We start from the raw sequence: 27,628 nt of genomic DNA, 5'->3' as shown, positions 1-27,628 counted from the left end.
AGGTGCAACGACAACAACCTCTCCCTCAACGATGAGACAGCCTATAGGGAGGAGGTCAGAGACCTGGCCGTGAGGTGCAATGACAACAACCTCTCCCTCAACGATGAGACAGCCTATAGGGAGGAGGTCAGAGACCTGGCCGTGAGGTGCAATGACAACAACCTCTCCCTCAACGATGAGACAGCCTATAGGGAGGAGGTCAGAGACCTGGCCGTGAGGTGCAACGACAACAACCTCTCCCTCAACGATGAGACAGCCTATAGGGAGGAGGTCAGAGACCTGGCCGTGAGGTGCAATGACAACAACCTCTCCCTCAACGTGATCAAGACAAAGGAGATGATTGTGGACTACAGGAAAAAGATGACTGAACACGCCCACATTCACATCGACGGGGCTGTTAGTGGAGCGGGTCAAGAGTTTCAAGTTCCTTGGTGTCCACATCACCAACAAACCATCATGGTCCAAACACACCAAGACAGTTGTGAAGAGGTAACGACAACTCCTATTCCCCCTCAGGAGACTGAAAAGATTTGGCATGGGTCCTGGGATCCTCAAAAGGTTCTACAGCTGCACCATCGAGAGCATCCTGACTGGTTGCATCACCGCCTGGTATGGCAACTGCTCAGCCTCCGACCGCAAGGTACTACAGAGGGTAGTGCGTACGGCCCAGTACATCACTGGGCCCAAGCTTCCTGCCATCCAGGACATCTATACCAGGCGGTGTCAGAGGAAGGCCCTAAAAATGGTCAAAGACTCCAGCCACCCTAGTAATAGACTGTTCTCTCTACTACCGCATGGCAAGCGGTACCGGAGCCCCAAGTCTAGGTCCAAGAGGCTTCTCAACAGCTTCTACCCCCAAGCCATTAGACTCCTGAACATCTAATCAAATGGCTACCCAGACTATTTGCATTGACCCCCACCTTTACACTGCTGCTACTCTCTGTTATTATCATAGTCACTTTACCTCTAGCTACATGTACATATTATCTCAACTAACCGGTGCCCCTGCACATAGACTCTGTATCGGTGCCCCCCTGTATTTAGTCTCGCTATTTTACTGCTGTTCTTTAATTACTTGTTACTTTTATTTTTTAATTCATATTTATTTTAAACTGCGTTGTTGGTTAGGGGCTCGTAAGTAAGCATTTCACTGTAATACGTGTTGTATGTGGCCTAATAAATTGTGATTTGATTTGACATTTCTGCCTCATGCACAAATTCATGTTGTTATTCCTCAATATCAAAAAGTCAAGGCGAGGTAATCAGAAGACTTTGCTATTTTATTTATCTGTTATTTTACCAGGTTAGTTGACTGAGAACTTCTCATTTACAGCAACGACCTGGGGAATAGTTACAGGGGAGAGGAGGGGGGGGGGGGGGGGGGTGAATGAGACAATTGTAAACTGGGGATTATTAGATGATCGGGATGGTTTGAGGGCCAGATTGGGAATTTAGCCAGGACACCGGGGTTAACACCCCTACTCTTACGATAAGTGCCATGGGATCTTTAATGACCTCAGATAAACGGGTGTCCTGACTAACGTCCCATCCGAAAGACGGCACCCTACACAGGGCAATGTCCCCAATCACTGGGGCATTTGGGATATTTTTTAGATCAGAGGAAACAGTGCCTCCTACTGGCCCTCCAACACCACTTCCAGCAGCATCTGGTCTCCCATCCAGGGACCGACCAGGACCAACCCTGCTTAGCTTCAGAAGCAAGCCAGCAGTGGTATGCAGGGTGGTAATGCTGCTGGCTATACATTCATTTCATCTGCAGTGTGAGCAGGAGAACACGCATTTTATGGCTCATAAAAGTGTTGACAGTGTTGAATAACAACAGACATGAAGTTACTCATAAAAACAGCAGCTCGTTGCTGAATTCGTTGACAGTCTCTAGGACCGGTTTTAAAAGTTTTTTTAATCTCAGAGTATCACATTTGCTGTGCGTTCAAGGATACTACAGACACCATAATCTGAACCATCTGATTGGCCAGCCATAGGCCTACAGGTGCACTTGATTTGTTTTCCGGGCCAGGGGCGTATGACACTCAGAGGCAGCGGTACAGCGAAGCCCGATCTTAACAACAATTATTCTGGGTTTAGTTTTTCCTTGTCTCACCGATGCGCCCTAATACAAATTCCAGATTCTCACAGCAAAATATTTAGGGGCATATGCAACTAAAATATTCAAGCTTTAGAGCCCTGAGTAGTGTGCAGTGTAGTGCGCTTTAGAGGCATGAGTGTAGTGTAGAGTAGAGTGCACTTTAGAGCCCTGAGTGTAGTGTAGTGTGGAGTGGAGTGCACTTCAGAGCCCTGAGTGTAGTGTAGTGTGGATTGGAGTGCACTTCAGAGCCCTGAGTGTAGTGTAGAGTGCGCTTTAAAGGCCTGAGTATAGTGTGGAGTGGAGTGCGCTTTAGAGCCCTGAGTGTAGTGGAGTGCACCTCAGAGCATTGAGTGTAGTGTGGAGTGCACTTCAGAGCCCTGAGTGTAGTGTGGAGCGTACTTTAAAGCCCTGAGTGTAGTGTAGAGTGTGTAGTGGAGTGCACTTCAGAGCCCTGAGTGTAGTGTAGAGTGTGTAGTGGAGTGCACTTCAGAGCCCTTAGTGTAGTGTATAGTGAAGTGCACTTCAGAGCCCTGAGTGTAGTGTAGAGTGTGTAGTGGAGTGCACTTCAGAGCCCTTAGTGTAGTGTATAGTGAAGTGCACTTCAGAGCCCTGAGTGTAGTGTAGAGTGTGTAGTGTTGTGCGCTTTAGAGCCCTGTATGTAGTGTGTAGTGTAGTGTGTGCTTCAGAGCCCTGAGTGTAGTGTGGAGTGGAGTGCACTTCAGAGCCCTGTGTGTAGTGTGGAGTGGAGTGCGCTTCAGAGCCCTGAGTGTAGTGTGTAGTGGAGTGTGAAGATGGGGTCACCTCCCACCTGATCTCTAGCTGTTTTATTGTCCCAGCCATCTGATTTGTCTTCTCCTCTAGGCGACTGATGACCTCACTCTTCTGCTTGGCGCTCACCTCTGAGCTCTGTGGACACCAAGGTTGGGATCAATGACACTTCAATTCACTTAACTCAAATTCCAATAACTGGGCGTTAGTTGTGGGTCTTTGTAGAAAATACTACATTTCTAAAAGAGCCTCTCTCACACCCAAGGCGTGTACCTGGGACTTCTGCGCTAGCTGCAGGTTGAGGGTCCGGAGATCATCCAGCTGTTGTCGTAGTTCCACCAGAGCATCCTGTTTCTCACACATATCCGTCTCTAACATCTTCATAGACAGCTCCATCTCCTGCTTCATACCAATCTGAACCTCCAACTCCTTCTCTACATCCTGGAGGGAAAGGGAGACGGGTTAGTACGGGGCGCAGGGAGAGGGGGACGGGTTAGTACGGGGCGCAGGGAGAGAGAGGGACGGGTTAGTACGGGGCGCAGGGCGAGAGGGACGGGTTAGTACGGGGCGCAGGGAGAGAGGGACGGGTTAGTACGGGGTGCAGGGAGAGAGGGACGGGTTAGTACGGGGCGCAGGGAGAGGGGGACGGGTTAGTACGGGGTGCAGGGAGAGAGGGACGGGTTAGTACGGGGTGCAGGGAGAGAGGGACGGGTTAGTACGGGGCGCAGGGAGAGAGGGACTGGTTAGTACGGGGCGCAGGGAGAGGGGGGCGGGTTAGTACGGGGCGCAGGGAGAGGGGGGCGGGTTAGTACGGGGAGCAGGGAGAGAGGGACTGGTTAGTACGGGGAGCAGGGAGAGAGGGACTGGTTAGTACGGGGTGCAGGGAGAGAGGGACTGGTTAGTACGGGGTGCAGGGAGAGAGGGACGGGTTAGTACGGGGCGCAGGGAGAGAGGGACTGGTTAGTACGGGGTGCAGGGAGAGAGGGACGGGTTAGTACGGGGCGCAGGGAGAGAGGGACTGGTTAGTACGGGGTGCAGGGAGAGAGGGACTGGTTAGTACGGGGCGCAGGGAGAGGGGGGCGGGTTAGTACGGGGAGCAGGGAGAGAGAGACAGGTTAGTACGGGGCGCAGAGGAAGGATAGATGAATGATGGAGAGGGGGGATGAATGATGGAGAGGGGGGATGGATAGATGAATGATGGAGAGGGGGAATGAGGAAGAGAGGGGATGAATGATGGAGAGGGGGGATGAATGATGGAGAGGGGGGGGCAGAGGAAGAGGGGGGATGAATGATGGAGGGGGGGCGGAGGAAGAGGGGGGATGAATGATGGAGAGGGGGGGTGGAGGAAGAGGGGGGATGAATGATGGAGAGGGGGGGGGCGGAGGAAGAGGGGATGAATGATGGAGAGGGGGGATGAATGATGGAGAGGGGGGATGAATGATGGAGAGGGGGGAAGGATAGATGAATGAGAGAGAGGGGGGATGAGGAAGAGAGGGGATGAATGATGGAGAGGGGGGGAGAGGGGGGGATGAATGATGGAGAGGGGGGGGGGGCGGAGGAAGAGGGGGGGATGAATGATGGAGGGGGGGGCGGAGGAAGAGGGGGGATGAATGATGGAGAGGGGGGGCGGAGGAAGAGGGGGGATGAATGATGGAGAGGACAGAGGAAGGATAGATTAATGAGGGAGAGGGATAGAGAGACAATCTGCACTAGAGGTCGACCGATTATGATTTTTCAACACCGATACAGATTATTGGAGGACCAAAAAAAGCTGATACCGATTAGTCGGCCGATTTTTACATTTATTTGTAATAATGACAATTACAACAATACTGAATGAACACTTATTTTAACTTAATATAATACATCAATAAAATCAAATTAACCTCAAATAAATAATGAAACATGTTCAATTTGGTGTAAATTATGCAAAAACAAAGTGTTGGAGAAGAAAGTAAAAGTGCAATATGTGCCATGTAAGAAAGCTAACGTTTAAGTTCCTTGCTCAGAACATGAGAACATATGAAAGCTGGTGGTTCCTTTTTAACATGAGTCTTCAATATTCCCAGGTAATAAGTTTTAGGTTGTAGTTATTATAGGAATTATAGGACTATTTCCCTCTATACCATTTGTATTTCATATACCTTTGACTATTGGATGTTCTTATAGGCACTTTAGTAATGCCAGTATAACAGTATAGCTTCCGTCCCTCTCGGTCCTCCCTGGGCTCGAACCAGCAACACAACGACAACAGCTACCATCAAAGCAGCGTTACCCATGCAGAGCAAGGGGAACAACCACTCCAAGTCTCAGAGCGAGTGACGTTTGAAACGCTATTAGCGCGGACGCCGCTAACTAGCCAGCCATTTCACTTCGGTTACACCAGCCTCATCTCGGGAGATGATGGGCTTGAAGTCATAAACAGCTCAATGCTTGAAGCACAGCGAAGAGCTGCTGGCAAAACGCACTAAAGTGCTGTTTGAATGAATGCTTACGAGCCTGCTGCTGCCTACCACCACTCAGTCAGACTGCTCTATCAAATCAGAGACTTAATTATAACATAATAACACACAGAAATACGAGCCTTTGGTCATTAATATGGTCGAATCTGGAAACTATCATTTAGAAAACAAAACGTTTATTCTTTCAGTGAAATATGGAACCGTTCAGTATTTTATCTAACGGGTGGCATCCATCAGTCTAAATATTGCTGTTACATTGCACAACCTTCAATGTTATGTCATAATTATGTACAATTCTGGCTAATTAATTACGGTCTTTGTTAGGAAGAAATGGTCTTCACACATTTCGCAACGAGCCAGGTGGCCCAAACTGCTGCATATACCCTGACTACTTGCATGGAACGCAAGAGAAGTGACACAATTTCCCTAGTTCAAGGAAATTCACGTTAGCAGGCATTATTAACTAAATATGCAGGTTTAAAAATATATACTTGTGTATTGATTTTAAGAAAGGTGTTTTTGGTTAGGTACACATTGGTGCAACGTTTTTTTTGCGAATGCGCTTGTTAAATCACCCGTTTGGTGACGTAGACTATGATTCAATGATTAACTAACAGGCACCGCATCGATTATATGCAACGCAGGACAAGCTAGTTAACCTAGTAATATCATCAACCATGTGTAGTTAACTAGTGATTATGTTAAGATTGATCGTTTTTTTATAAGATAAGTTTAATGCTAGCTAGCACCTTACCTTGGCTCCTTGCTGCCCTCGTGTAACAGGTAGTCAGCCTGCCACGCAGTTTCCTCGTGGAATGCAATGTAAGGTAGGTGGTTAGAGCGTTGGACTAGTTAACCGCAAGGTTGCAAAAACGAATCCACGAGCTGACAAGGTAATCTGTCGTTCTGCCCCTGAAAAAGGCAGTTAACCCCCTGTTCCTAGACCAGTTAACCCACTGTTCCTAGACCAGTTAACCCCCTGTTCCTAGACCAGTTAACCCACTGTTCCTAGACCAGTTAACCCACTGTTCCTCGACCAGTTAACCCACTGTTCCTAGACCAGTTAACCCACTGTTCCTAGACCAGTTAACCCACTGTTCCTAGACCAGTTAACCCACTGTTCCTAGACCAGTTAACCCACTGTTCCTAGACCAGTTAACCCACTGTTCCTAGGCCAGTTAACCCACTGTTCCTAGGCCAGTTAACCCACTGTTCCTAGGCCAGTTAACCCACTGTTCCTAGACCAGTTAACCCACTGTTCCTAGACCAGTTAACCCACTGTTCCTAGGCCAGTTAACCCACTGTTCCTAGACCAGTTAGCCCACTGTTCCTAGACCAGTTAACCCACTGTTCCTAGACCAGTTAGCCCACTGTTCCTAGACCAGTTAACCCACTGTTCCTAGACCAGTTAACCCACTGTTCCTAGACCAGTTAACCCACTGTTCCTAGACCAGTTAACCCACTGTTCCTAGGCCAGTTAACCCACTGTTCCTAGACCAGTTAACCCACTGTTCCTAGGCCAGTTAACCCACTGTTCCTAGACCAGTTAACCCACTGTTCCTAGACCAGTTAACCCACTGTTCCTAGACCAGTTAACCCACTGTTCCTAGACCAGTTAACCCACTGTTCCTAGACCAGTTAACCCACTGTTCCTAGACCAGTTAACCCACTGTTCCTAGACCAGTTAACCCACCGTTCCTAGACCAGTTAACCCACCGTTCCTAGACCAGTTAACCCACCGTTCCTAGACCAGTTAACCCACCGTTCCTAGACCAGTTAACCCACCGTTCCTAGACCAGTTAACCCACCGTTCCTAGACCAGTTAACCCACCGTTCCTAGACCAGTTAACCCACCGTTCCTAGACCAGTTAACCCACCGTTCCTAGACCAGTTAACCCACCGTTCCTAGACCAGTTAACCCACCGTTCCTAGACCAGTTAACCCACCGTTCCTAGACCAGTTAACCCACCGTTCCTAGACCAGTTAACCCACCGTTCCTAGACCAGTTAACCCACCGTTCCTAGACCAGTTAACCCACCGTTCCTAGACCAGTTAACCCACCGTTCCTAGACCAGTTAACCCACCGTTCCTAGACCAGTTAACCCACCGTTCCTAGACCAGTTAACCCACCGTTCCTAGACCAGTTAACCCACCGTTCCTAGACCAGTTAACCCACCGTTCCTAGACCAGTTAACCCACCGTTCCTAGACCAGTTAACCCACCGTTCCTAGACCAGTTAACCCACCGTTCCTAGACCAGTTAACCCACCGTTCCTAGACCAGTTAACCCACCGTTCCTAGACCAGTTAACCCACCGTTCCTAGACCAGTTAACCCACCGTTCCTAGACCAGTTAACCCACCGTTCCTAGACCAGTTAACCCCACCGTTCCTAGACCAGTTAACCCACCGTTCCTAGACCAGTTAACCCACCGTTCCTAGACCAGTTAACCCACCGTTCCTAGACCAGTTAACCCACCGTTCCTAGACCAGTTAACCCACCGTTCCTAGACCAGTTAACCCACTGTTCCTAGACCAGTTAACCCACTGTTCCTAGACCAGTTAACCCACTGTTCCTAGACCAGTTAACTCACCGTTCCTAGACCAGTTAACCCACCGTTCCTAGACCAGTTAACCCACTGTTCCTAGACCAGTTAACCCACTGTTCCTAGACCAGTTAACCCACTGTTCCTAGACCAGTTAACCCACTGTTCCTAGACCAGTTAACCCACTGTTCCTAGACCAGTTAACCCACCGTTCCTAGACCAGTTAACCCACCGTTCCTAGACCAGTTAACCCACCGTTCCTAGACCAGTTAACCCACTGTTCCTAGACCAGTTAACCCACTGTTCCTAGACCAGTTAACCTACCGTTCCTAGACCAGTTAACCCACCGTTCCTAGACCAGTTAACCCACTGTTCCTAGACCAGTTAACCTACTGTTCCTAGACCAGTTAACCCACCGTTCCTAGACCAGTTAACCCACTGTTCCTAGACCAGTTAACCCACCGTTCCTAGACCAGTTAACCCACCGTTCCTAGACCAGTTAACCCACTGTTCCTAGACCAGTTAACCCACTGTTCCTTGACCAGTTAACCCACTGTTCCTAGACCAGTTAACCCACTGTTCCTAGACCAGTTAACCCACTGTTCCTAGGCAGTCATTGAAAATAAGAATGTGTTCTTAACTGTCTTGCCTGGTAAATTAAATGTGTAAAAAATTTTTTTTTAAATAATTCGGCAAACCGGTGGCCAAAAATACAGATTACCGATTGTTATGAAAACTTGAAATAGGCCCTAATTAAATCAGCCATTCCGATTGATCGGTCGACCTCTAATCTGCACCTCCAACTCCATGTCCTGAGGGGGATAGAGGAGGGAGGAAATATCTGATCCATGTCAGGAATAAAGGGGACGAACAGAGAGAGAAACTGACCAATCGTAGCAGAGTTTCCTCCTTAAGCTGTTTGCGTGCCTCTCCCAGCACCTGGCCGTCTGCCAAGCCGTCCCCTGACCGCGACGCCTGGCGAGACAACATGGAGCACATTACATGATATACAACTCAATTATTACACCCTACAACATACAGCCAAGTACACCCTACAACATACAGCCAAGTACACCCTACAACATACAGCCAAGTACACCCTACAACATACAGCCAAGTACAACCTACAACATACAGCCAAGTACACCCTACAACATACAGCCAAGTACACCCTACAACATAAAGCCAAGTACACCCTACAGCCAAGTACACCCTACAACATACAGCCAAGTACACCATACAGCCAAGTACACCCTACAACATACAGCCAAGTACACCCTACAACAAACAGACAAGTACACCCTACAACAAACAGCCAAGTACACCCTACAACATACAGCCAAGTACACCATACAGCCAAGTACACCCTACAACATACAGCCAAGTACACCCTACAACAAACAGACAAGTACACCCTACAACAAACAGCCAAGTACACCTTACAACAAACAGCCAAGTACACCCTACAACATACAGCCAAGTACACCCTACAACATACAGCCAAGTACACCCTACATACGAGATATTTCTGAAAATGTTTGAGGGGTGGACAACCTTGCGACTGGACTCTAGCTGGTAGGAGCTCTCCTCCTTGACTCGTTCTACATCCTCTTGTAGGGTGATGATCCGGTTGTTGGCTACTGCAAGCTGGACAGACAACACAGCAGGTTACAAACATACATTACTAATGTAGTCTACTGCAAACTGGACAGACCACACACCAGTGGGCTTCTAGAAAAGCACCTCTCGGCACCATAGTGCAGTGGCAGAACGCACGGTAGAAATGAGAACCAGGTAGAAACTAACCAGCCCACCTCTTCAGTGAGCTTGGTGTTGGACTTCTCCATAGTGTCCACTTTGGCCTGCAGGTTGTTGACCGAAGCACTCAGGTGTCTGTTGAGCTCCTCAACGTAGTTCTTCTGGTCCAGGATGGCTGTGATCTGTCCATCCCTGGTGGGAGACGAGACAAAATACAAAACATGTGGTAAGTATGTAGGGCCGTGTCTCTCAACACTAGGCTGTGTCTCTCAACACTAGGTCGTGTCTCTCAACACTAGGCCGTGTCTCTCAACACTAAGCCGTGTCTCTCAACACAAAGCCGTGTCTCTCAACACTAGGCCGTGTCTCTCAACACTAGGTCGTGTCTCTCAACACTAGGCCGTGTCTCTCAACACTAGGCCGTGTCTCTCAACACTAGGCCGTGTCTCTCAACACTAGGTCGTGTCTCTCAACACTAGGCCGTGTCTCTCTAGGGCCGTGTCTCTCAACACTAAGCCGTGTCTCTCAACACTAGGCCGTGTCTCTCAACACTAGGTCGTGTCTCTCAACACTAGGCCGTGTCTCTCTAGGGCCGTGTCTCCTCAACACTAAGCCGTGTCTCTCAACACTAGGCCGTGTCTCTCAACACTAGGTCGTGTCTCTCAACACTAGGGCCGTGTCTCTCTAGGGCCGTGTCTCCTCAACACTAGGGCCGTGTCTCCTCAACTCTAGGGCCGTGTCTCTCTAGGGCCGTGTCTCTCTAGGGCCGTGTCTCCTCAACACTAGGGCCGTGTCTCTCAACACTAGGCCGTGTCTCTCAACACTAGGTCGTGTCTCTCAACACTAAGCCGTGTCTCTCAACACTAAGCCGTGTCTCTCAACACTAAGCCGTGTCTCTCAACACTAGGCCGTGTCTCTCAACACTAGGCCGTGTCTCTCAACACTAGGTCGTGTCTCTCAACACTAGGGCCGTGTCTCTCTAGGGCCGTGTCTCCTCAACACTAGGGCCGTGTCTCCTCAACTCTAGGGCCGTGTCTCTCTAGGGCCGTGTCTCTCTAGGGCCGTGTCTCCTCAACACTAGGGCCGTGTCTCTCTAGGGCCGTGTCTCCTCAACACTAGGGCCGTGTCTCTCTAGGGCCGTGTCTCCTCAACACTAGGGCCGTGTCTCTCTAGGGCCGTGTCTCCTCAACACTAGGGCCGTGTCTCTCTAGGGCCGTGTCTCCTCAACACTAGGGCCGTGTCTCCTCAACACTAGGGCCGTGTCTCTCTAGGGCCGTGTCTCCTCAACACTAGGGCCGTGTCTCCTCAACACTAGGGCCGTGTCTCCTCAACACTAGGGCCGTGTCTCCTCAACACTAGGGCCGTGTCTTTCTAGGGCCGTCTCTCCTCAACACTAGGGCTGTGTCTCCTCAACACTAGGGCCGTGTCTCTCTAGGGCCGTGTCTCTCTAGGGCCGTGTCTCTCTAGGGCCGTGTCTCCTCAGCACTAGGGCCGTGTCTCCTCAGCACTAGGGCCGTGTCTCCTCAGCACTAGGGCCGTGTCTCCTCAGCACTAGGGCCGTGTCTCCTCAGCACTAGGGCCGTGTCTCTCTAGGGCCGTGTCTCTCTAGGGCCGTGTCTCTCTAGGGCCGTGTCTCCTCAGCACTAGGGCCGTGTCTCCTCAGCACTAGGGCCGTGTCTCCTCAGCACTGGGGCCGTGTCTCCTCAGCACTGGGGCCGTGTCTCCTCAGCACTGGGGCCGTGTCTCCTCAGCACTGAGGCCGTGTCTCCTCAGCACTGGGGCCGTGTCTCCTCAGCACTGGGGCCGTGTCTCCTCAAGAAGAGGAGGAACTCACCCTTCTACAGTCTTGCTGCTGTGACCTCCATCCTTAAGATACATGGAGAAGTCTATCACCCCGACCTGGGAACAGGAAACAGACAGACACTGGCATGAACACTTCAGTTAGGAAGAGAAACACAGAATCAAGGTTCTGCAGTTGAAAACTAGCTGTCTGGATAAATCTGTCATGTTTATAAAAGGTGTGGATTGTCCCGGTCAAATGAAGGTAATACAGCCGCTTTGGAAAGTATTCAGACCCTTTGTAAATGTATAGTGTACTAACTACAGTGTAAATGTATAGTGTACTAACTACAGTGTAAATGTATAGTGTACTAACTACAGTGTAAATGTAGTGTACTGACTACAGTGTAAATGTATAGTGTACTGACTACAGTGTAAATGTATAGTGTACTGACTACAGTGTAAATGTAGTGTACTGACTACAGTGTAAATGTATAGTGTACTAACTACAGTGTAAATGTATAGTGTACTGACTACAGTGTAAATGTATAGTGTACTGACTACAGTGTAAATGTATAGTGTACTGACTACAGTGTAAATGTATAGTGTACTAACTACAGTGTAAATTTATAGTGTACTAACTACAGTGTAAATGTATAGTGTACTGACTAGTGTAAATGTATAGTGTACTAACTACAGTGTAAATGTATAGTGTACTGACTACAGTGTAAATGTATAGTGTACTGACTACAGTGTAAATGTATAGTGTACTGACTACAGTGTAAATGTATAGTGTACTGACTACAGTGTAAATGTATAGTGTACTGACTAGTGTAAATGTATAGTGTACTGACTACAGTGTAAATGTATAGTGTACTGACTACAGTGTAAATGTATAGTGTACTGACTACAGTGTAAATGTATAGTGTACTGACTACAGTGTAAATGTATAGTGTACTGACTACAGTGTAAATGTATAGTGTACTAACTACAGTGTAAATGTATAGTGTACTAACTACAGTGTAAATGTAGTGTACTGACTACAGTGTAAATGTATAGTGTACTAACTACAGTGTAAATGTATAGTGTACTGACTACAGTGTAAATGTATAGTGTACTGACTACAGTGTAAATGTATAGTGTACCGACTACAATGTAAATGTATAGTGTACTGACTACAGTGTAACTACAGTGTAAATGCATAGGGTACTAACTACAGTGTAAATGTATAGTGTACTAACTACAGTGTAACTACATTGTAAATGTATAGTGTACTAACTACAGTGTAACTACAGTGTAAATGTATAGTGTACTAACTACAGTGTAACTACAGTGTAAATGTATAGTGTACTGACTACAGTGTAAATGTATAGTGTACTAACTACAGTGTAAATGTATAGTGTACTGACTACAGTGTAAATGTATAGTGTACTGACTACAGTGTAAATGTAGTGTACTAACTACAGTGTAAATGTATAGTGTACTGACTACAGTGTAAATGTATAGTGTACTGACTACAGTGTAAATGTATAGTGTACTGACTACAGTGTAAATGTATAGTGTACTAACTACAGTGTAAATGTATAGTGTACTGACTAGTGTAAATGTATAGTGTACTAACTACAGTGTAAATGTATAGTGTACTGACTACAGTGTAAATGTATAGTGTACCGACTACAATGTAAATGTATAGTGTACTGACTACAGTGTAACTACAGTGTAAATGCATAGGGTACTAACTACAGTGTAAATGTATAGTGTACTAACTACAGTGTAACTACATTGTAAATGTATAGTGTACTAACTACAGTGTAACTACAGTGTAAATGTATAGTGTACTAACTACAGTGTAACTACAGTGTAAATGTATAGTGTACTGACTACAGTGTAAATGTATAGTGTACTAACTACAGTGTAAATGTATAGTGTACTGACTACAGTGTAAATGTATAGTGTACTGACTACAGTGTAAATGTAGTGTACCGACTACAATGTAAATGTATAGTGTACTGACTACAGTGTAAATGTAGTGTACTAACTACAGTGTAGATGTAGTGTACCGACTACAGTGTAACTACAGTGTAAATGTATAGTGTACTGACTACAGTGTAAATGTATAGTGTACTGACTACAGTGTAAATGTATAGTGTACTAACTACAGTGTAAATTTATAGTGTACTAACTACAGTGTAAATGTATAGTGTACTGACTAGTGTAAATGTATAGTGTACTAACTACAGTGTAAATGTATAGTGTACTGACTACAGTGTAAATGTATAGTGTACCGACTACAATGTAAATGTATAGTGTACTGACTACAGTGTAACTACAGTGTAAATGCATAGGGTACTAACTACAGTGTAAATGTATAGTGTACTAACTACAGTGTAACTACATTGTAAATGTATAGTGTACTAACTACAGTGTAACTACAGTGTAAATGTATAGTGTACTAACTACAGTGTAACTACAGTGTAAATGTATAGTGTACTGACTACAGTGTAAATGTATAGTGTACTAACTACAGTGTAAATGTATAGTGTACTGACTACAGTGTAAATGTATAGTGTACTGACTACAGTGTAAATGTAGTGTACTAACTACAGTGTAAATGTATAGTGTACTGACTACAGTGTAAATGTATAGTGTACCGACTACAATGTAAATGTATAGTGTACTGACTACAGTGTAAATGTAGTGTACTAACTACAGTGTCGATGTAGTGTACCGACTACAGTGTAACTACAGTGTAAATGTATAGTGTACTGACTACAGTGTAACTATGTATAGTGTACTGACTACAGTGTAACTACAGTGTAAATGTATAGTGTACTGACTACAGTGTAACTACAGTGTAAATGTATAGTGTACTGACTACAATGTAAATGTATAGTGTACTAACTACAGTGTAAATGTATAGTGTACTAACTACAATGTAAATGTATAGTGTACTAACTACAGTGTAACTACAGTGTAAATGTATAGTGTACTAACTACAATGTAAATGTATAGTGTACTAACTACAGTGTAACTACACAGTGTAGAACATCAACCTGTGAGTCCAGGTCTTCTCCTTTCATACAGAGGTTGGCATCGATGACGTTCAACCCAACCAGCAGCCCGGCGATCACGGCTCCCTCCTCCTCCATCATGAGAGCATTGGCCTCGTAGAACTCACTGTTAACACACACACACCATCGGCCTCATTAAACAACACTGTTAACGCGCGCACACACACACACACACACACACTCCATCGGCCTCATTAAACAACACTGTTAACGCACACACACACCATCGGCCTCATTAAACAACACTGTTAACGCGCACACACACACACACACTCCATCGGCCTCATTAAACAACACTGTTAACGCGCACACACACACACACACACACACACACACCATCGGCCTCATTAAACAACACTGTTAACGCACACACACCATCGGCCTCATTAAACAACACTGTTAACGCGCACACACACACACCCCCATTGGCCTCATTGAACAACTCGCTGGCAACGTATGATCTCACTCACACACACACACACACACACACACACACACACACACACACACACACACACACACACACACACACACACACACACACACACACACACACACACACACACACACACACACACACACACACACACACACCTGAGCAGGTCCTTTCTGTTGATGATGGTCTTCATGTAGTCTGACAGCTTCTTCTGCATCAGGGCCAATCGCAGCCAGGCCCGCCCTCTTCCTAACGGGGTTCTGGTGAGTGACAGGGGTTTGTTTACACCAATCACATATCAACTGAACGGTGAGTGACAGAGACTTACACCAATCAGATAGCGTGTGACAAGTTAACATCAATACAACCAATCCACAAATTTCTTGTTAACAAACTATAGTTTTGGCAAGTCGGTTAGGACATCTACATCTACAAGTCATTTTTCCAACAATTGTTTACAGACAGATTATTTCACTTATAATTCACTGTATCACAATTCCAGTGGGTCAGAAGTTTACATACACTGTCATGGCTTTAGATTCTGATAGGCTAATTGACATCATTTGAGTCAATTGGAGATGTACCTGTGGATGTATTTCATGGCCTACCTTCAAACTCAGTGCCTCTTTGCTTGACATAATGGGAAAATTAAAAGAAATCAGCCAAGACCTCAGAAAAGAAATTGTAGACCTCCACAAGTCTGGTTCAACATTGGGAGCAATTTCCAAACGCCTGAAGGTACCACGTTCATCTGTACAAACAATAGTACGCAAGTATAAACACCAAGGGACCACGCCAGCCGTCATACCGCTCAGGAAGGAGACGTATTCTTTCTCCTAGAGATGAACGTACTTTGGTGCAAATCAATCCCAGAACAACAGCAAAGGACCTTGTGAAGATGTTGGAGGAAACAGGTACAAAAGTATCTATATCCACAGTAAAACAAGTTCTATATGGACACAACCTGAAAGGCCGCTCAGCATGGAAGAAGCCACTGCTCCAAAACCGCCATAAAAAAGCCAGCCTGCGGTTTGCAACTGCACATGGAGACAAAGATCGTAGTTTTTGGAGAAATGTCCTCTGGTCTGATAAAACAAAAGTGGAACTGTTTGGTCATAACGACCATTGTTATTTTTGGAGGGAAAGGGGGAGGCTTCCAAGCCGAAGAACACCATCCCCACCGTGAAGCACGGAGGTGGCAGCATCATGTTGTTGGGGTGCTTTGCTGCAGGAGGGACTGGTGCACTTCACAAAATAGATGGCATCATGAGGGAGGAAAATGATGTTGCTTCAATATTTCCACATCTCAAGACATCAGTCAGGAAGTTAAAGCTTGGTCGCAATTGGGTCTTCCAAATGGACAATGACCACAAGCATACTTCCAAAGTTGTGGCACAAAGTCAAGGTATTGGAGTGGCCACAAAGCCCTGACCTCAATCCTATAGAACATTTGTGGGCAGAACTGAAGAAGTGTGTGCGAGCAAGGAGGCCTACAAACCTGACTCAGTTACACCAGCTTTGTCAGGAGGAATGGGCCAAAATTCACCCAACTTATTGTGGGAAGATTGTGGAAAGCTACCCGAAACGTTTGACCCAAGTTAAACAATTTAAAAGGCAATGCTACCAAATGCTAATTGAATGTATGTAAACTTCTGACCCACTGGGAATGTGATGAAAGAAATAAAAGCTGAAATAAAATCACTCTACTATTGTGACATTAGATGCAGTCTTAGGGACGGCGTTAGTCAGGCGGGAAGAGGACATTAGGGACAGCGTCAGTCAGGCAGGAAGAGGACATTAGGGACAGCGTCAGTCAGGCGGGAAGAGGACATTAGGGACAGCGTTAGACAGGAAGAGGACATTAGGGACGGCGTTAGTTAGACAGGAAGAGAACATTAGGGACGGCGTTAGTCAGACGGGAAGAGGACATTAGGGACGGCGTCAGTCAGACGGGAAGAGGACATTAGGGACAGCGTTAGTCAGACGGGAAGAGGACATTAGGGACAGCGTTAGTCAGGAAGAGGACATTAGGGACGGCGTTAGACAGACGCAGGTCTTACTTGAGTCCTGGCAGGTCTTTGACACTGGCGGTGATCTCTCCAGCCTCAGGGGTGAGTTTCTCCACCAGCTCCAGGGCCCCCCAGAAAGACTTGTTCTGCCCCAGGAACGTCTTCTTGGCTGAGGGGGTCGGTAGAGGGAGCGTTAGGCCAACAATATTACACAACACCAATGCTAAGATCATCCTGACAGGGCACTTCTAAGCATCTTGAATGAACAGAATCAGTAGGTTCAAAATCCAGGAACGTCTTCTTGGCTGAGGGGGTCGGTAGAGGAAGGGGGTTTGAGGACAAGCGGATGAGGGGTGTTAGGCAGAGGAAGGGGGTTTGAGGACAAGTGGATGAGGGGTGTTAGGCAGAGGAAGGGGGTTTGAGGACAAGCGGATGAGGGGTGTTAGGCAGAGGAAGGGGGTTTGAGGACAAGCGGATGAGGGGTGTTAGGCAGAGGGTCTGGTTAAGACCAAGAAAGCTTTAGATTTCCTTTTTTACACTTAAAACCTCTGAACTCTTCTTCTAAGTGGCGTAAATGTACAAAACCAATAGCTTGTAGTGGTCACATACATACATTCAGAAACTATTCACACCCCTTGACTTTATTACACATTTTGTTTCGTTACAGCCGGAATTCAAAATGGATTAAAACAACAAAAAACATCACCCATCTACACACATTACCCCATCATAAACCCCATTACCCCATCATAAACCCCATTACCCCATCATAAACCCCATTACCCCATCATAAACCCCATTACCCCATCATAAACCCATTACCCCATCATAAACCCCATTACCCCATCATAAACCCCATTACCCCACCATAAACCCCATTACCCCATCATAAACCCCATTACCCCATCATAAACCCCATTACCCCATCATAAACCCCATTACCCCCATCATAAACCCCATTACCTCATCATAAACCCCATTACACCACCATAAACCCCATTACCCCACCATAAACTCCATTACCCCACCATAAACCCCATTACCCCACCATAAACCCCATTACCCCACCATAAACCCCATTACCCCACCATAAACCCCATTACCCTATCATAAAACCCATTACCCCATCATAAACCCCATTACCCCATCATAAACCCCATTACCCCATCATAAACCCCATTACCCCATCATAAACCCCATTACCTTATCATAAACCCATTACCCCATCATAAACCCCATTACCCCATCATAAACCCCATTACCCCATCATAAACCCCATTACCCCACCATAAACCCCATTACCCCATCATAAACCCCATTACCCCATCATAAACCCCATTACCCCCATCATAAACCCCATCATAAACCCCATTACACCACCATAAACCCCATTACCCCACCATAAACCCCATTACCCCATCATAAACCCATTACCCCACCATAAACCCCATTACCCCACCATAAACCCATTACCCCACCATAAACCCCATTACCCCATCATAAACCCCATTACCCCATCATAAACCCCATTACCCCACCATAAACCCCATTACCCCACCATAAACCCCATTACCCCACCATAAACCCCATTACCCCACCATAAACCCCATTACCCCCCCATAAACCCACCATAAACCCCATTACCCCACAATAAACCCCATTACCCCACCATAAACCCCATTACCCCACCATAAACCCCATTACCCCATCATAAATCCCATTACCCCATCATAAACCCCATTACCCCATCATAAACCCCATTACCCCATCATAAACCCCATTACCCCATCATAAACCCCATTACCCCATCATAAACCCCATTACCCCATCATAAAGTGAAAACATGGTTAGACCGTTTTTCCAATTTATTGAAAATGAAACAGAAATATCAAAATTTACATAAGTATTCACACCCCTGAGTCAGTACACGTTAGAATCACCTTTGTCACAGATTACAGCTGTGAGTCTTTCTGGGTAAGTCTCTAACAGCTGTGAGTCTTTCTGGGTAAGTCTTTAAGAGCTTTGCACACCTGGATTGTACAATATTTGCACATTATTCTTTTTTAAATTCTTCAACCTCTGTCAAGTTGGTTGTTGATTATGATAAACCCACATTTTCAAGGCAATTTAATTTCAATTTAAGTCAAAACTGTAACTTGGCCACTCAGGAACATTCAACATCGTCTTGGTAAACAACTCCACTCTAGATTTGACCTTGTGTTTGAGGTTATTGTCCCGCTGTAGGTTAATTCATCTCCTAATGTCTGGTGGAAAGCAGACTGAACTAGGTTTTCCTCTAGAATTTTCCCTGTGCTTAGCTCTATTCCGTTTCTTTATATTCTAAAGAAATCCCTTGTCCTTGCTGATGACAAGCATACCCATAACATGATGCAGCCACCACCATGCTTGAACATATGAAGAGTGGTACTCAGTGATACGTTGTGTCTGATTTGTCCGAAACTCTTTGTATTCAGGACATGAAGTTAATTTCTTTCCCATATTCTTTGCAGTTTTACTTTAGTGTCAACAGGAAGCATGTTTAGGAATATCCCTGGGCGGTTTCCTTCCTCTCTGGCAACTGAGTTAAGTAGGACACCTGTATTTTTGTAGTGACTGGGTGTATTGATACATCATCCACAGTGTAATTAATAACTTCACCATGCTCAAAGGGATATTTAATGTCTGCTTTTAAATTTTTACCCATCTACCAATAGGTGCCCTTCTTTGCGAGGTTATTGAAAACCTCCCTGGTCTTTGTGGTTGAATATGTGTGGGGTACAGAGATGAGGTAGCCATTTGAAAATCATGCTAAACATTATTATTGCACACAGAGTCCATGCAACTTATTATGTGACTTGTGAAGCACATTTTTACTCCTGAACTGTTTTAGGCTTGACATAACAAAGGGGTTGAATACTGACTGAAGACATTTAGGCTTTTCATTTTTTTATGCATTTGTAAACATTGTGAAAAACATAATTCCATTATGACATTATGGGGTATTGTGTGCTGGCCAGTGACAAAAACAAATCTAAATTGAATCCATTTTAAACTCAGACTGTAATAAGAAAATATGGAAGGATTCAAGGATGTGACTACTTTCTGACGGCTCTGTACGTCCTTGGCTTATGAGAATCATTATCATAACTGTATAGGAATGTTCCAGAAGGGATGTGACTATTATAAAAGAGGAGCACTCCAAGGAGGAATAAACATCGAGAACAAACAGATCTGGGACCAGATTTTCACTCTACACGAGTTGGTAAAGATAGCACAAACCGACCTGGGACCAGGCTAGAAACAAACAATAACATAGTTATAGCTGTAACACGTCCTTACTTTTGAGTCCGTGTTTGAGGCAGTGCTCCATGACCACGAAGAACTGCTGTAACGGAGCGTAGTCAGAGTCCAGGGTCCTGCCCAGGTTCAGGGCCGACTCAATCAGACCCTTGATGCTCAGCTTAGCCATGTTCATCAGGTTCAACCGCTCAATGGCTATAGGGTCCTTCGGATCTGGAGTGACAGAGAGGGGGACACAAAGGAGGCAGGAGACATAGGAGAGAAAGAGGAAGAGATTTGAGCAACACACACCCTGGTACAACATACATTGGTCACCATGGCAACAGCTGAAGGCAGAGCATATCAAAACTGAGAAGGGAAGGTGACCTGCTCCCAGTAGACAGAGAGAGGACATCGCTGCTGTCATTTCAACCTGCTCCCAGAGAGAGGACATCGCTGCTGTCATTTCAACCTGCTCCCAGAGAGAGGACATCGCTGCTGTCATTTCAACCTGCTCCCAGAGAGAGGACATCGCTGCTGTCATTTCAACCTGCTCCCAGAGAGAGGACATCGCTGCTGTCATTTCAACCTGCTCCCAGAGAGAGGACATCGCTGCTGTCATTTCAACCTGCTCCCAGAGAGAGGACATCGCTGCTGTCATTTCAACCTGCTCCCAATAGACAGAGAGAGGACATCGCTTCTGTCATTTCAACCTGCTCCCAATAGACAGAGAGAGGACATCGCTGCTGTCATTTCAACCTGCTCCCAGAGAGAGGACGTCGCTGCTGTCATTTCAACCTGCTCCCAGAGAGAGGACGTCGCTGCTGTCATTTCAACCTGCTCCCAGAGTGAGGACATCGCTTCTGTCATTTCAACCTGCTCCCAATAGACAGAGAGAGGACATCGCTGCTGTCATTTCAACCTGCTCCCAGAGAGAGGACGTCGCTGCTGTCATTTCAACCTGCTCCCAGAGAGAGGACATCGCTGCTGTCATTTCAACCTGCTCCCAGTAGACAGAGAGAGGATGTCGCTGCTGTCATTTCAACCTGCTCCCAATAGACAGAGAGAGGACATTGCTGCTGTCATTTCAACCTGCTCCCAGAGAGAGGACATCGCTGCTGTCATTTCAACCTGCTCTCAGAGAGAGGACATCGCTGCTGTCATTTCAACCTGCTCCCAGAGAGAGGATGTCGCTGCTGTCATTTCAACCTGCTCCCAGAGTGAGGACATCGCTGCTGTCATTTCAACCTGCTCCCAATAGACAGAGAGAGGACGTCGCTGCTGTCATTTCAACCTGCTCCCAGAGAGAGGACATCGCTGCTGTCATTTCAACCTGCTCCCAATAGACAGAGAGAGGACATCGCTGCTGTCATTTCAACCTGCTCCCAGAGAGAGGACGTCGCTGCTGTCATTTCAACCTGCTCCCAGAGAGAGGACATCGCTGCTGTCATTTCAACCTGCTCCCAGTAGACAGAGAGAGGATGTCGCTGCTGTCATTTCAACCTGCTCCCAATAGACAGAGAGAGGACATTGCTGCTGTCATTTCAACCTGCTCCCAGAGAGAGGACATCGCTGCTGTCATTTCAACCTGCTCTCAGAGAGAGGACATCGCTGCTGTCATTTCAACCTGCTCCCAGAGAGAGGATGTCGCTGCTGTCATTTCAACCTGCTCCCAGAGTGAGGACATCGCTGCTGTCATTTCAACCTGCTCCCAATAGACAGAGAGAGGACGTCGCTGCTGTCATTTCAACCTGCTCCCAGAGAGAGGACGTCGCTGCTGTCATTTCAACCTGCTCCCAGAGAGAGGACATCGCTGCTGTCATTTCAACCTGCTCCCAGTAGACAGAGAGAGGATGTCGCTGCTGTCATTTCAACCTGCTCCCAATAGACAGAGAGAGGACATTGCTGCTGTCATTTCAACCTGCTCCCAGAGAGAGGACATCGCTGCTGTCATTTCAACCTGCTCTCAGAGAGAGGACATCGCTGCTGTCATTTCAACCTGCTCCCAGAGAGAGGACGTTTTTTTCTATTTTTCTAATGACTAATGACACAAATTGAGCGAATTCCTTCCTACAAATATAATGGTATCTGGCTTGATGACAAACTGTCATTTAAAAAACATGGTCACTGAGCTTATGGAGTCAAAATCAACAGGAATCTAAACATCCCATTTACAATCTGGCAAACATAATACTTCACCCAATGCCCTCTATCCTTGAGATGTTTCTACAACTTCATTGGAGTCCAACAGTGGTAAATCCAATTGATTGGACATGATTTGGAAAAGCACACACCTGTCTGTATGTGGATATGATGAAGCAACATCTCAAGACTTCAGTCAGGAAGATAAAGCTTGGTCGCAAATGGGTCTTCCACATGGACAATGACCCCCAAGCATACTTCCAGAGTTGTGGCAAAATGGCTTAAGGACAACGAAGTCAAGGTATTGGAGTGGCCATCACAAAGCCCTGACCTCATCCTATAGAACACTTGCGGGCATAACTTAAAAAGTGTATGCGAGCAAGGAGGCCTACAAACCTGACTCTACCTTCTTGCCCTTTGTGCTGTTGTCTGTACCCAATAATGTTTGTACCATGTTTTGTGTTGCTACCATGTTGTGTTGCTACCATGTTTTGTGTTGCTACCATGTTTTGTGTTGCTACCATGCTGTGTTGCTACCATGCTGTGTTGCTACCATGTTTTGTGTTGCTACCATGCTGTGTTGCTACCATGCTGTGTTGCTACCATGTTTTGTGTTGCTACCATGCTGTGTTGCTACCATGCTGTGTTGCTACCATGTTGTGTTGCTACCATGCTGTGTTGCTACCATGTTGTGTTGCTACCATGTTGTGTTGCTACCATGCTGTGTTGCTACCATGCTGTGTTGCTACCATGTTTTGTGTTGCTACCATGTTTTGTGTTGCTACCATGCTGTGTTGCTACCATGCTGTGTTGCTACCATGTTTTGTGTTGCTACCATGTTGTGTTGCTACCATGTTTTGTGTTGCTACCATGCTGTGTTGCTACCATGCTGTGTTGCTACCATGTTTTGTGTTGCTACCATGCTGTGTTGCTACCATGCTGTGTTGCTACCATGTTTTGTGTTGCTACCATGCTGTGTTGCTACCATGCTGTGTTGCTACCATGTTGTGTTGCTACCATGCTGTGTTGCTACCATGTTGTGTTGCTACCATGTTGTGTTGCTACCATGCTGTGTTGCTACCATGCTGTGTTGCTACCATGTTGTGCTGCTACCATGTTGTGTTGCTACCATGCTGTGTTGCTACCATGCTGTGTTGCTACCATGCTGTGTTGCTACCATGCTGTTGTTGCTACCATGCTGTGTTGCTACCATGCTGTGTTGCTGCTACCATGCTGTGTTGCTGCTACCATGCTGTGTTGCTGCTACCATGCTGTGTTGCTGCTACCATGCTGTTGCTGCTACCATGCTGTTGCTGCTACCATGCTGTTGCTGCTACCATGCTGTTGCTGCTACCATGCTGTTACCATGCTGTTGCTGCTACCATGCTGTTGTTGCTACCACGCTGTGTTGCTACCATGCTGTGTTGCTACCACGTTGTGTTGCTACCATGCTGTGTTGCTACCACGTTGTGTTACTACCCTGCTGTGTTGTCATGTGTGGCTGCCTTACTACATAAAGACAGACCTAAAGACAACAACATAGCGTTGTCTCTCTTGTCGTGATGTGTGTTTTGTCCTATATTTTTAATCCCTGTCCCCGTCCCCGCACGAGGTCTTTTGGGTAGGCCGTCATTGTAAATAAGAATTAGTTCTTAACTGCCTCGTTAAATAAAAGGTTAAATAAAGTAATAACAACTAATCACCAGTAGAGGGAGTACCCTTTGACCGTTTTCCACTGTTTTGGTGGCTCTCATAGAAAGTATCATATCATTAAAAAGTAGCAGTATTTAATGTTGAATAAATTCAAGTGTAAAATTCTATGATTTATATATACACTAGATGACAGATAGGGGGCGCTGTGTTGAAGCCACCGTGCCTCCATCTTGGTACACCCCCCTCCGTTGTAAAATATATTTAGGAAGTTATAACAATCCATTTATTAAATGTCTACATGTTTTTGCCAAGTTTATTTTATTACAGACACCTCAATGCATACTTCAACATTTAATTATGAGCTAAACAAAAAAATATATATATATATATATATTTTATGGTCTCCACTACAACAACAAAATACATGTCATTTTCTTATTTTAAATTGAAATACTGTAAAATTCCATTAATTCCTCCTCCTGGGAGTGGTGATCTAGGATCAGGTCATAGTCTCAGTAGGAGTGGTGATCTAGGATCAGGTCATAGTCTCAGTAGGAGTGGTGATCTAGGATCAGGTCATAGTCTCAGTAGGAGTGGTGATCTAGGATCAGGTCATAGTCTCAGTAGGAGTGATGATCTAGGATCAGGTCATAGTCTCAGTAGGAGTGGTGATCTAGGATCAGGTCATAGTCTCAGTAGGAGTGGTGATCTAGGATCAGGTCATAGTCTCAGTAGGAGTGGTGATCTAGGATCAGGTCATAGTCTCAGTAGGAGTGGTGATCTAGGATCAGGTCATAGTCTCAGTAGGAGTGGTGATATAGGATCAGATCATAGTCTCAGTAGGAGTGGTGATCTAGGATCAGGTCATAGTCTCAGTAGGAGTGGTGATCTAGGATCAGGTCATAGTCTCAGTAGGAGTGGTGATCTAGGATCAGGTCATAGTCTCAGTAGGAGTGGTGATCTAGGATCAGGTCATAGTCTCAATAGGAGTGGTGATCTAGGATCAGATCATAGTCTCAGTAGGAGTGGTGATCTAGGATCAGGTCATAGTCTCAGTAGGAGTGGTGATCTAGGATCAGGTCATAGTCTCAGTAGGAGTGGTGATCTAGGATCAGGTCATAGTCTCAGTAGGAGTGGTGATCTAGGATCAGGTCATAGTCTCAGTATGAGTGGTGATCTAGGATCAGGTCATACAGAGTCTCAGTAGGAGTGCTGATCTAGGATCAGGGTCATACAGAGTCTCAGTAGGAGTGGTGATCTAGGATCAGGTCATACAGAGTCTCAGTAGGAGTGCTGATCTAGGATCAGGTCATACAGAGTCTCAGTAGGAGTGCTGATCTAGGATCAGGGTCAAAAAGAGTCTCAGTAGGAGTGGTGATCTAGGATCAGGTCATACAGAGTCTCAGTAGGAGTGCTGATCTAGGATCAGGGTCATACAGAGTCTCAGTAGGAGTGGTGATCTAGGATCAGGTCATACAGAGTCTCAGTAGGAGTGCTGATCTAGGATCAGATCATAGTCTCAGTAGGAGTGCTGATCTAGGATCAGATCATAGTCTCAGTAGGAGTGCTGATCTAGGATCAGATCATAGTCTCAGTAGGAGTGCTGATCTAGGATCAGCTCATAGTCTCAGTAGGAGTGGTGATCTAGGATCAGGTCATAGTCTCAGTAGGAGTGCTGATCTAGGATCAGGTACCCTCTGTCTATGTTATGGTCTATCACCTACCTTCGTGGGCTGGCTCTGGGTCTGGGGTGAGGGAGATGTCGTTCAGCTCCCTGAGACAGAGCCATTCTCCGTCCACCGACACGCGGAAGTTACACAGATAGATGGTCTCCCGGGCTGCCTGCGTGATCTTGTCAGTGGTGGGGGTCGGGGCATCGGCCTGAGGCGTAACGTCTGCCATGATGACTCAGCGAATAGAGCGCTGAGAGACGAACGGCAACAAAGCAGGAACGCTCTCTCTGTCCAGGCGACGCAAAGGCCGCAAAGAGGGGGATGGAGAGGATTTGTGCCGAACAACAGCAGTCTTCCCAGATACAATAGGAATGAAAAGGAAGAGAAAATCTCTGTGCCGAACGACAGCAGTCTTCCCAGATACAATAAGAACAGGAATGAAAAGAGAGAAGAGCAGCACTCAGCAGTCTTCCCAGATAGAAAAAAAAGGATGGATGGTGTTAATTCTCGTCTTCCTCTCCGTGCCTCCTCCCCCCTTCACTCACTCCCGTTTTTTTTTACAGAGGACTGAGGAGAAAAGCCACCAGTGTGCATCTGTCTCAACAAAAGCTGCAGCCCTGCCCTCTCCTCCTTTCCTCTGCGGCGCGGCCTGGGTACTGGGGTAGCAACGCTAGGTCTCTGCCTGGGCGCGGCCTGGGTACTGGGATGACAACGCTAGGTCTCTGCTCTGCTGGAATGACAGCCTCTCCTTTGGTGGGCTCTGCCTCTGCCCCTCTCGTTCGGCTAGCCCTCACAGGATTGGCTGTGTGAGTCGCTGCTCCTCTGACAGACAGCAGAGTGGGTGTTGACCAAGATGGCTGCCTGATAATGAGCTAGCTGGGTAAAAGAGCAACATCACCTGACCAGATGGTGCATGGGGAGGGGAAGGGACTAATTCCCCTGATGCACATTTGTTGCAGGGAGAGAGGGAGGGCATCTTTGATGCAGGGAGGGAGGGAGGGAGAGAGAGAGAGAGGGGGGGGGGCACCTTTGATGCAGGAAGGGAGGCAGGGGCGGTTCATCGCTCTCTCTGGCATCAGCCAGATTTCCTGGCAGGTTAGAACTATTAAGCAAACACCGAGCTGAGAAGCACCACTTGACTCAGCCACCAGTATTTACAGGATACTGCCCCATAAAAACACGGGACATTTTAATCCTTGGTTGTTTCAAGGAAAAGGGGATACCTAGCCAGTTACAACACTGTATTCAACTGAAATGTATCTTCCACAGTTAACCCAACCCCTCTGATTCAGAGAGGTGTTGTATCTTCCACAGTTAACCCAACCCCTCTGATTCAGAGAGGTGTTGTATCTTCCACAGTTAACCCAACCCCTCTGATTCAGAGAGGTGTTGTATCTTCCACAGTTAACCCAACCCCTCTGAATCAGAGAGGTGTTGTATCTTCCACAGTTAACCCAACCCCCCTGAATCAGAGAGGTGTTGTATCTTCCACAGTTAACCCAACCCCTCTGATTCAGAGAGGTGTTGTATCTTCCACAGTTAACCCAACCCCTCTGATTCAGAGAGGTGTTGTATCTTCCACAGTTAACCCAACCCCTCTGATTCAGAGAGGTGTTGTATCTTCCACAGTTAACCCAACCCCTCTGATTCAGAGAGGTGTTGTATCTTCCACAGTTAACCCAACCCCTCTGATTCAGAGAGGTGTTGTATCTTCCACAGTTAACCCAACCCCTCTGATTCAGAGAGGTGTTGTATCTTCCACAGTTAACCCAACCCCTCTGAATCAGAGAGGTGTTGTATCTTCCACAGTTAACCCAACCCCCCTGAATCAGAGAGGTGTTGTATCTTCCACAGTTAACCCAACCCCTCTGATTCAGAGAGGTGTTGTATCTTCCACAGTTAACCCATTTATCAATGACTTACCTAGTTAAATAAAGAATGAAACATG

The 27,628-nt window shown here is 46.5% G+C and overlaps 1 protein-coding gene across 2 annotated transcripts in view; it reads right to left on the bottom strand.

Annotated features, from left to right (window-relative positions):
• LOC139389367 (protein RUFY3-like) overlaps nt 1-27,628 on the bottom strand; it is a 59,582-nt gene that overhangs the window by 18,102 nt on the left and 13,852 nt on the right. Inside the window, exons 1-11 of one of the 2 annotated variants that reach the window (XM_071136080.1) lie at nt 25,732-26,039; nt 20,273-20,446; nt 16,985-17,102; nt 15,083-15,184; nt 14,471-14,594; nt 11,473-11,537; nt 9,695-9,830; nt 9,435-9,527; nt 8,769-8,855; nt 3,149-3,316; nt 2,916-3,013 (exon numbers count right to left, since the gene is read on the bottom strand). In XM_071136080.1, the coding sequence (XP_070992181.1) occupies nt 2,916-3,013; nt 3,149-3,316; nt 8,769-8,855; nt 9,435-9,527; nt 9,695-9,830; nt 11,473-11,537; nt 14,471-14,594; nt 15,083-15,184; nt 16,985-17,102; nt 20,273-20,446; nt 25,732-25,909 (1,343 nt within the window). In that variant the 5' untranslated portion in view covers nt 25,910-26,039. Of the gene's footprint in view, nt 1-2,915; nt 3,014-3,148; nt 3,317-8,768; nt 8,856-9,434; nt 9,528-9,694; nt 9,831-11,472; nt 11,538-14,470; nt 14,595-15,082; nt 15,185-16,984; nt 17,103-20,272; nt 20,447-25,731; nt 26,040-27,628 lie in introns of those variants that run through there. The other variant, XM_071136079.1, reaches the window with a different exon arrangement.

This window comes from Oncorhynchus clarkii, chromosome 30, assembly GCF_045791955.1.
Source record: "Oncorhynchus clarkii lewisi isolate Uvic-CL-2024 chromosome 30, UVic_Ocla_1.0, whole genome shotgun sequence".
Taxonomy (NCBI): domain Eukaryota; kingdom Metazoa; phylum Chordata; class Actinopteri; order Salmoniformes; family Salmonidae; genus Oncorhynchus; species Oncorhynchus clarkii.
The sequence above is the reverse complement of the archived record's forward strand: the minus strand, read 5'-3'. Positions and strand labels throughout refer to the sequence as shown.